This window comes from Diplotaxodon limnothrissa, linkage group LG10 (assembly GCF_057381915.1).
Source record: "Diplotaxodon limnothrissa isolate DT_005_m linkage group LG10, D_limnothrissa_male_GT1.1, whole genome shotgun sequence".
In the NCBI taxonomy this organism is placed as follows: Eukaryota; Metazoa; Chordata; class Actinopteri; order Cichliformes; family Cichlidae; genus Diplotaxodon; species Diplotaxodon limnothrissa.
The window spans coordinates 26,642,141-26,653,131 of record NC_140605.1 but is presented as its reverse complement, the minus strand read 5'-3'; the positions used below and the strand labels follow the sequence as shown (position 1 = coordinate 26,653,131).

Genomic DNA, 10,991 nt, shown 5'->3' with positions numbered 1-10,991 from the left:
CTGTCATCTTACTGAAGAGCAGAAATGGCATTAAATGGGAAAACTGCAGTAGTGACCGGAGCAGCGCTGGGGCTAGGAAAAGCAATAACTGAGATACTTCTGCAAAATGGTGCCAAGGTAAAGTTGGACGCCTGTATATCTTTGTAGAGGGGAAAAAAGAAGCTAGAAATGATTTTACATAAGTGCTAACCAGTTTTCTGTTTAGCATTTTATCCCGTTAAAGATTATATCAAAGTTTCACATATCTTTTGTGGTTATCTACATTGTTTTGTTTTCTTTTTGTGGCACAGAAATTAACAAAACTACACAGCAAATTCAAAAGTGTTAAATTTTTTGGTGTTAATAGTCTCCTTGCAAAAGTAGAGTTAATTTTACTCTAAGCAGAGTCACATTCTTTTAATGTAACTCTGAGGTGTAAAATGATAGTAGTTAAAATCGAGTGTTAAAAATGAGTGTTTCTCTGTCAAATCTGGAGGTGTTAAAATGGAAACATTAACTCTTGACCTCTTAACTCTGAACTCCTAGAGGGGCTATGACACCAACAGAGTAAATTCACAGACTCCGCCCCCAGCACGGCTCCAATCGAAGCTGAAGTGAAGCCGTTTCAGAACATTTTGCTCTACATATTTGAGTTGTTTGCCATGCTTGGTAAGTCATTCTTTCAAAGATTGTTTCAATTATTATTATGAGCTTTTACTTCTGTGGCTCTTTGGAGTTGAGACAAAGCTGTGTGAAAGGCATTAGCCATGTTGCTCGCTGATAGCATAATATTCTGTTTTAGCTAGCTGAAAGGTATTGTTTGCGGGCAAATACCACAGCCTTGAAAAAAAAGCTTGCATGTGAATTTTCAGTCAAACGTTTGGTCAAATACACCTAAAACAATGTCTAGAATGTGAAATGTTGGTATAATGGTGCTGCTTGAAGCCTGAAAACGATTGCCCATAAAAAAATAAAAAAACACGAGCAAACAGCAGTAGCAGACGTCCTGACTGGATTCCACGGTAGCATTTAGATCCCTCCAGAGTTTTGTGCACACGGTTTAGGTAAAAATGAAAAAGGTTGAGGTTTTACATTTAGTTCAGTATTACCTGTTGCCTGTGTCTTTGTCTTTTGGGAAAATACTTTACACAAGTAATGGCTCAAAAAGGATTCCTTTTTTTTTTTTACTGTGCTGCAATTGTTTACTGGATTATTTGTGCCATTAATTAGTGTCAACTAATTTTTATTCGATCTCCACACAGGATATGCTTGTGAAGATGGAATATGGGGGAGAGCAGAAGTGCGTTGAAGTTCCACAAAGTGATGAATGAAGGACATGCATATTGTATTGAAGAAATAAGTGATGAGAATGCTGTTATTTGCATTTACCATGTCAGACCTTTTGATAAACAAAATTCTAATGAAAGTGAGAACATGTATACTGTTACATCTTTCAGAAAATGTTTTGAAATTGTGGTGCACAGTTCAGAATAAATGTTTTTCAAAAACCATTGCGTCTTTTTAGTAAATGTTTATTTCCAAAAGAAATTTCTAGAAGATCAGAACAGTAAAATTCCAGCTTTTTAGAATGAATTAGAAGATAACTCTTACGTAGTTAAACTAAAATACTCTTTGAGAGTTAATATATAAACTCTTAACACCAAGTGTTAAATTATCAACTCCAGACTGATTTAGTGTTAAACACTAAATCAGAGTTAACGTACCAACTCTCCAAAAAGAGTTAAATTAACACTCTCTGGTGTGGACCCATATAGACACTTTAATAGTGTTGAAATCAAATCCGACAGTGTTAATTTGGACATGCTGGATTTGCTGTGTACTTAAAATGTAATATCCAAGTTGAACAGTATTTGACTGCACTCCTTAGGATTATTTTTATTTTGAAACTTCAAAGAAAATTATTAATACAGTTTGCATAGTCTCTGAAACTGAACATATGCTATAAAAAAAAAAGGCCAAATGTTTGTTTTTCACTGAGTTGGTCCTTGGCTGGCACTTATTTTTCAGAACTCGGTGCTTCGGTCGATCATTAAACACTGGACCAATGTACTGCAACCATCTGAACCCCAAGCTGCAGTGGGTCAGGGTGGAAATTTTAAATGCTGAATGAACATTAACTATTAAAAAAAATTGATCTGTAAACTATAAACAATTCCAAATGTAGCAAGCCACAGGTGTTTATCTCTGCTCGCCTTCACCTGTTCAGGTAACCCTTTTGGATATAAATGAAACTGCAGGGAAGACTTTAGAGGAAGCCCTCAACAAACAGTATGGAGAAAAGAGATCTCTGTTCTTCAAGTGCAATGTTCAGTCTGAGGAGCAGATCAAAGGTAAAGTATACACAAAGAAAACAGTGGTGATTTTTTTTGTGGAAACATCACTGTGTTTAACAACATAACTATTAGAGAAACACATTACAGTCATGATACAAAGAAATTACAGCCCAAAATTATTTAAATGTAATGTCAGGTGTCCAACGGCACACAAAGTATTCTATTTTTTCCATTACCAACTTCGGCACACTGTAAACCCAAAGATGTTAGCACAACTTAAAGAAATTTGGGAAACGGGTTGTCTTAATGTTTTTATTAAAAGTTGAAGCTTATTGGAACTTCAATATATTTTGACGACAATAAAACTAAGATGTTTAGTCATTACATTCAAAAAATATTCAGTAACTGGTACTTAAAGTTTTCAGTCATGTCTCCCATGGAAATAAGTTGACATAACTTAAAAGGAATGAGTATAACAGGGGCACTTTTTCGGTTTAGCAAAACTCTTGTTCACTTTTGTAATCATTTTTAATTAAACAAAAAAAAAGTCAAAAATCTAGTGAAAACTCCAAAACATTTCAGGCAAAACTTAAAAAAAAAATGAAAGGAACTAAAAGCTACAATTGCGCTGAGTACTACTAATTTTAACGCCTTAAGTACATTTCTTTAGTTCAACGTTGTTTTCTTGGCGTCCACCAATAACACACTGCACTATCAATATTTGAGAAATATCAAAAAAGCAATATGTACTTTTGAATATATTACCTCCATGTGACTGAAATAAGTAAAATAAAATGGCATTTTTAGGTAGTAGCTACTTAATATGCAAAAAAAAAAAGTTGAAGTTGATCAAAAGTAATAAGTTAAACTCATATGGAAGAAATGTGGAACTTTTCTGTATGGCTTTCACTTTCCCATGGTGTTGTTGAGTAAATATTCACTTCATTTCCTTATTTGTGGATAGTTCTATATAGACAAGTCTTATAAGGTCCCTCCACAGCATTCCAATGAGGCTGAGGTCTGAACTTTGACTGGGCCATTGCAACCCCTTGATTATTTTCTTCTGGTGTAGATCTGCTGCTGTGCTTCACTCATTAACCTGTTTATCCAGTTTCAGGCCAGCTTTACCTGCCGGCCTCACATTTGACTCTAGAACACTTTGGTATACAGAGGAGTTAATGGTTGACTTAATGACTGCGATGTGTCAACTTTGTGTTGACTTGTTCTTTTTGGAGAGAAACCATTCCAACAACTCTATCAACCCTTCCAAAAAGGAATACTTGTTCAGTCTTTCGTGCTAACTGAGGCTGATCTGAGATCTACAGTCTGACTTTGGGGTGATGTCCACAAAGTCAAATGTCTTCATCTGAATGTTTCCTACTTGTGAATCATTTTGCAGTGAGACAGTAATTCACAAGTAGCAGACACCGGATGAGCTTCGCATACTTAACCTCTTAATTCCTATGGAAGCAGAAAGGACATACTTAGTTTTTTGTAGTAGTTACTTAGCTTTTCATTATAATCCTTCTGTATTTTGACTTTTACACAGGAAGATTTTAAAAAAATAAATAAATAAATAATGGCAAACACACCTTTCATGTGACGTCAAAGAAAACATGATTCATCATAGCAGGCCACATACCAGCCCCCTGACTGGTCTGCGAATATGTAACCCCGCACACAACAATGTTGCATCATGATGCAGAAAATATTTCTTATAAATTTAAGAAAAATGTTAATAAGCACTTCCATACTAACTTGCACTGACGAAAGAAAAGTATCTAACATAACAACAAAAACATGGTTTGCTCTGCTTGCTATAGTGTGCCCTACACGTTTAAGGAAACAAAAAAAATCCACTATATTAATTAGAAATATGATTGTTACTGAAAAATGTTTAAAATTAGAAAATGAAATGTAAAATCCTCTGTGCTGCTTTATCGTGGGGCTAAACGTCACCTGTGATATGTTAAATGTTAAGAAATTTAGTGCAAAACATAACAGTTCTGTCCCACCTAAACAAATTGGTTACTTCTGTTAAACTATGGCTGACTGATCAGAAATGTGTCTTACCTGGTTTGCAGTTCTGTCCCAGTAAACACTAAATTGTCCAAATTACACAGACAACTTTTACATAAAGTACTTAAACACGTTGGGAACTATCTTGACTTTAAAATTCCTTACTTTTGATTCTAACCACTCTTCTTCTTCTACTGTCCTGTCTTTCTTACATCTTTCTCCATCTCAGAGTGAAGTTATCTCATACGAACCAGATTCATAAATGTGTAATCTAGCAGAGCAGGTGCAGTTTTGGTCTCCTAGATAACCTTTTTCTACTTTTGTCAGATTTCCAGTTGGTTACAGCAGTTTAAATAAAGACACAAGAAATTATGCTTGAAGGTTTTTGGTTTTTCTTTATTATTCACATATCTGTTACATACTTAAGGAATGATATCCGATGTCGACATGATGGTTTCAAGGTTTATCGGTGCTACTTAGTGATGGAAAAGGGACGTAACCTTTCATTTCTGTGCGCACCATGAAGGCCTCTCCATTTTTGGTCTCATCTGTCACCAGCTCAAGGATGCACTCTGCTACCTCAGGTGTACTGAATCAAAAAGGTACAGTGACATCAGTGAATATGCATGTACACATTATTATATCAAGTTATACAGATGGAGCAGAGAAACAAAATGTCGATGTTGTAAGGTTTATGACTGCTTTAACAAGAAACAGAAGAAAATTACTCACTTTAACACCCCAAGCTTTTGCACAAGCTGGTTGGCTGCACCCTTCAGGTGAGCAAATTGTCCCAGTTTGTGTTCGATTGTCATAAAAAGTTCGGTTCCAACAAAACTTGGACAAAGAGCGTTGACCCGTATTCCATAGTTTGATGCTGCAGAGGCAGCCTAGTTAAAAAAAAAAAAAAATTCACATAATTAGCCTTCTTGGTTTAAGTAAAGCATAGCACGGACATAAACATTAAGTTACTGTTTGTTTCTAATCGGAGGCATTAAAATGCAGGTTATATATATTTCTCAAGTGTTCGGAGATCAATAGATGACTATTTGGGCATTTTAAATTGGAAAAAAAACAGCAGTAGGTTGGAGTTACACATAGAGCGCATGTACATGTTGATTCATAACTCTGCACTGAATGAACATGAGCAGCAGATTTTTGGACAACCCATTGTTTTTGTCTCTAATACACCAACACAGTAGAGTTTAAACACAGCCTCCCACTTTCAGAGGCTCGAAAGTAGTAGGATAGAGTAACATTATTTTAAGTCTGAGGCTTGTTTTTAATACTTGAGTGAGAATCCACTGCAGTTAGTGACTACCGTATTTTCCGCACTATAAGGCGCACTTAAAATCCTCAAAAATGATGAGTATTTTGACCTCGAAATGATTTAACTGGCTTCTGGCAAACCCCAAGACATGTTGAGGGGGTGATTTAGCCATTTAAAGCAGCTGTGTTGGCTCAAGGACACATCTAAAACCTGCAGGAAACCGTCCCCTGAGGCCTGGAGTTTGACACCTGTTGCAGTAGATACATTGGCATCTTCATTAATATCACACTCAACTGACTGCGTTTCGTCTTCCCATTGCACTGATGGGTGGACAGTTCTCAGGTGCCTGTGCATGATATCCTTTTCATGCACACTCTACACTCTGCCTATGTATTGTCAGTAAAATTTAAATGGTTCCAGATTTTGCTTCTTTTCTTGGTGTCACTCATTTTCACTACTATAACTTTCTAATATGACAATGTTGAGCAGGAGGGAGAGAAAGAGAGCCAGGGGCAACAACAAGAGACAACATAATTTACACATAATTGTGTGTATAATTTTATATTGTTGTTGATAATATAGAATTATCAACTAAACAACCCGAAGAGCCGGTTGGGAGCCGAAAGAGCCAGTTCTCTAAAAAGAGCCAGAATTTCCATCGCTGTAATGTTGGCCTCCTTCACTTGTGTCAACATATAATTGGACGTCACATTGAGAGTTTGCAAGAAATGTTAAAATCCACTTTGTTGGTGTATAGAAGAAAAGCTCTTATTGTCCATACAGCTACAGATCAGATACTACACGACCATAGCATCTTTCAAAAACTGACATTTGTGGTCACTTTAATAATAAATGCATAACTGTGTTCTATCAGATGAATGACTCAACAACATAGCTTTCTGTAGGGGGGGGGGTAGTATCTTGAGGAAGGATTTCAAAATAAAATAATGACACTGCCTTGACAATTCCTGGTACAACTAATTTGCAATGACACTTTTTTTTGTGTGGTTAGTCACTTATATGGTGATGGATGTCTTCATTTAGCTTATGCTTATTCTAATGAAGTACCATCTGGCAGCACACCAACACACCAGTGTACAACTGGTTTTACATATCACTAAATCAGCCAGTCTTCATAATATCACAGGAACACTAACAAAAAGTAGCTGTTATAAATGATTTCATTGCACATATCATAAATCTAATTTAATCTAATGTATTTTATTAAACCTACTGAACCAAGGCACTGCCATTTAATTCAATAGAAGAGGATAGCTTTATTGCCACTGAAAGCAGAACAAATAACAACAAATTAAGAGTGCAGCTTCTAATATCAGTTGTGTGTGTTTTATTCGATATCCTTGTTATCCAACAGAAAAAACAGTAATCATGGATAACTACTTTTCATTGTTGTTTACTAAGACACATTACACAATATCCTAATATGATAATAATGCACATTTTCTGAGAGGGCAAGTTGGTACTTGCCCTGCAAAAATGTAGCTTTGCAAGTACTACCAGTAAAGATTAGCTTGTAACTTTATCATCAGACCAGCAGCTTCTTAATGACTAAAGGAGCATTCACACATGCTGTCATGGTCCTGGGTGCTGGACCTTGAGTTTTTGCTAAATTTTAAATTCTTGTTTATTATTTGATGCTGTTTCATTCTTAGTTTGTTTTTTTGTTTATATCTGATTTTCAGCACCGTTTGTAGTTTGCATCCCCGAGTTAGTTGGACTTGACTAGTTCCAGCTGTTTCTTGTTACCCAGCTGTTTCAACTCATCAGTTATGCTCAGTTCTAAACAGTTATGTCCTTTTATTACATTTTTGCTAAGTTGCACTGTGTTTTGCCTGCTTTATGTGTTTCTTAGGTTTTGGTTCTAGTTTTTCTGAACTTTTGTAGGACTTTTTGTTTTGGGGGTTTTGTGTGTGCGTGTACAAGTATATGTCTCACCTCTTCTCAATTAATTCTGCCTGATGATGCATACGAGTTGTGTCCATGTGTAGTTGAAGGCTGTTTAACTATCAACTATGCTGCGACAGAAACAACCACAACGCACAAGGCTAGCTACCTTCTCTAACTTAGATCATAAGAAACAGTGATTATTCACCACACCGATCAGATTTTTGATCAATTCCACCATTTTCACACAATGACAGGCCACACCAAAAAACACCCTGCACTTTCAGATGTTTTCATAATGTGATTACTTAATACAAAAAACTAAGGCAAAACTTGCATCACGCATGCATGTTCATAGAGACTGCTAGCTAGCATATCACAAGGCAAACAAATATCGTCTTGATGTTCTTGAACAATATCATGGGGAGTTCTTTCTTACCGCAACGGCTCGAGTAAATCCGATCACTCCGTGCTTGGTAGCCGTATAGACAGGACAGGTAAGAAAAGGGCCCAGACCTGTAGGACGGGTTGTATCAATCATTGTAAAAGATTAAAGTTTAAACCTGAATTTCATGACTTCTAACACTCTTGTCTGTGATCTCTCCAAGTTTCCATTAAACAGTATTTACCTGCCATAGATGCTATGTTGACGATGACCCCTCCTCCACCTCCATTCGTCTTGCGCATGTGCTCCAGCGCCAGGTAAGTCCCCCTAATAACACCCGCCTACAACACAAACTTTATATCTGGCGAAAATCTTTCAACTGTCTATGAACACTTGCCTGCATATAAAATGTTGTGAAATGAATAACAGGAATATTATTGTGACATTATTATGTCAGACCAATAACTGTCCTAGATGTCGCTCTGAAATCTTCAGCAATTAATCCCATTTGAGACAGAGCAAATCTAACACGTCTGTTGTGCTTTCAGCTTCTTACCAGGTTTATGGAGATCATATCCTGCCACTTCTCCTCATTCAAGATGCCGGCATTGTTGCACAAGATGTCGATTGCTCCAAAGGCTTCTGCAGCTTTCTGAAAGGCAGCTGAGAGAGTTTACAGGAGTCACTTAACTTTGCAAGAGTCACTTTACAACTATGCTGACCTGTCCCACCCACCTTTATATGAAACAAACAAGCCCAATTTAGCTGTTGTTGGATCCAAATCTTGCTGTGCTTTTCTCCTCTCCCTTGTACTCAGTTTTTTCAGACCTCACTGACCTTGTTCTACTCTCCCTTTTCATTGAATGTGGATTTTCAGCCGCAATCAAATGCCACTTGCATGACTCAAGACAAAATGTCCCCAAATTTTGGAAACTTCCTTTCATCTGGTGAACATCTGCCGCCTGGAACACATACTACGAAATCACAGCGCGTTTGATCAGTTTCATGTGTTTCGGCAGTTGTTTACTTCAGGATGAGCCAGGGACCCATTTACTTTAGCATTTCCAGCTGTTTCCCCCTTTTCGGTACCTCCACCGTTCACAATGTTTTTCCAGGTTTGTGTGCTTTACCTTTGAACTCCTCATCCGATTCAACATTGCAGCTCAGGAACAGGGCTCGGTCTGCTCCATACTCTTTATTCAGGTCTTTAACTAGATTCTCTCCTTCAACTTTATTCACGTCCAGGACGGCAACCTATTGACAGGAAGGTTCAAGGACCAAGGTTCACATGCATAGTTATACAAGTATAACACACAGTGAAATGTAACCTGACACGTTCCTCGACTTATGCAAAAGGGAGGGGGAGAGAGAAAAAGGAAGTAGAAAGCAGAGTAGAAAGAAGTTGTCATCGAGCAGAAACGGGAGCTGGTATCATGTAAATATAATAATAACCACTGCAGCCAAGAAGAGTGCCTGAGAGCCCAGTTGTAAGTAAGCTATTAAGACTCAATTGTACACCGTGTTCCTGTTTTCCTCTGAAACAATAAGTTCCGTTGGAGCAGCCTTTCAACGCCTCTCTCTGTGTCTCATAAGCGAAGTTGACCCAGACAATAAAGTAAAGCTAGTTTTCGGCTACGAGCCCGACAAGGAACCCGATGTATTAGCCAGAGGTCCCTTTACTGTGGTTCGGAGCCTCTGACCTTCAGTAATAGTAATAAATCACACAGCAATAGTACATTCATGCAGTTGTAAAAAGCATGATAATATATTAAGTAATCCAAAGTATTCAGAATACGTTACTCTCATTGAGTAACGTAACGGAATACGTTACAGAATACATTTTGGGGCATGTATTCTGTAGTGGAATACATTTTAAAAGTAACCTTCCCAACACTGCATGTGTGTCACCTCTGAATGTGTGCCGTTTTATTTTCTCCATAAAACTCAATATTTTGCCCACTTTTCATCCACACCCAACCTTTACGAACTAAAAATACATAAACAACAACCACATAACAAATGCAGCGCTGACACAAAAACAGACACGGCAGGTAGATTTCCACATTTAATCTAAGACAAGGATTAAGATTAAACTTGGCAGCTTTGCAAGGTGTTTATTTTTTTTAAGTAAAGGGCACACCTACATGTTCAGACCCCCCTAAATATACAGGCTCTTGCTGACTCCATCGCCAGCTGCTCTTTGCCCCACAGGCTGATTAAAAAATTCTTGGCTGTGGGGCATGAACAACTAAAAACACAATATAAAAGAAAACAGCAACAAAAAAATGAAGAAAAAAAAACTTAAATAAAAAGAGAGACGTGTGCAACAAGTGAATTTCCACATTTAGTCATGGATTACATGCTGCTAGTCAAGTGTTACCAGTTAATGTGTCACAATTTGGCATGGTGTCAACAGCTTGGCAACTCTTCGACGGTTGTTTTGTAGTTGCTATTTTTTTCAACTAAAGGGTGCCGGTAAATGTAAATTAATATTTTCTACACCACTGTTTACAACAAGCGCACACATATAATCTCTCACTCACACACACACACACACACACACACACAAAAGAAATCCAAGTCCGAGCTTAATCTTTACCTTAGCACCGTTTTTCAGAAGAATCTCCGTTATCGCTTTCCCTATTCCCATCGCCGCTCCTGTCACTATCGCAGTTTTACCGTCCAGAGCCATTTCAGCTGTTTATTAAGAAGAGCCAGGAGGTGGTCAGCTTCCTTACACACGCAAAGAACTGAGAGAATGTTAAATAGAGAGAAATTGGTCGCTATTTAAACTGCCCATCTGTCGCCGCCCACCAGGAAGACGCGCGGGGCTTCAAACGTGTGGCAACCGTGCGGAGGTCGAGTGAGAGACTGGAGGCGGTCAGAGTGAGTAACTGGTAACTGCACAGTTAACGACCAGCCTATTCATCCCAACTGTGCAAAAACTCTTCTCGCGGTCATTTTTCGATGGTGCGTGCAGCAGGGGCGTAACGAGAGGGGGGTCGGGGTTTTACTGGAGAGTACAGTTATTTTACAACCCCCAATGCCACTGGATAAAACCAGTGATTAGTCATGTTACCAGACCACTGTGCGTGGTGTCATTACACTCTCAGGAGACAATTTAATGGAAGTATATTTT

At 37.9% G+C, this 10,991-nt stretch overlaps 1 protein-coding gene across 1 annotated transcript; it reads right to left on the bottom strand.

Moving 5' to 3' along the window:
- Positions 1 to 4,670: 4,670 nt before the first annotated feature.
- LOC146624570 (15-hydroxyprostaglandin dehydrogenase [NAD(+)]-like) lies at positions 4,671 to 10,672 on the bottom strand. The gene is made up of 7 exons (XM_085364019.1): positions 10,452 to 10,672; positions 8,983 to 9,106; positions 8,409 to 8,515; positions 8,097 to 8,193; positions 7,907 to 7,983; positions 5,025 to 5,182; positions 4,671 to 4,881 (listed from the first exon to the last, which is right to left on the bottom strand). Exons 1-7 carry the CDS (start codon positions 10,542 to 10,544, stop codon positions 4,749 to 4,751), a joined length of 789 nt encoding a protein of 262 aa, XP_085220145.1. The 5' UTR covers positions 10,545 to 10,672; the 3' UTR covers positions 4,671 to 4,748.
- Between the last annotated feature and the right edge of the window lie 319 nt (positions 10,673 to 10,991).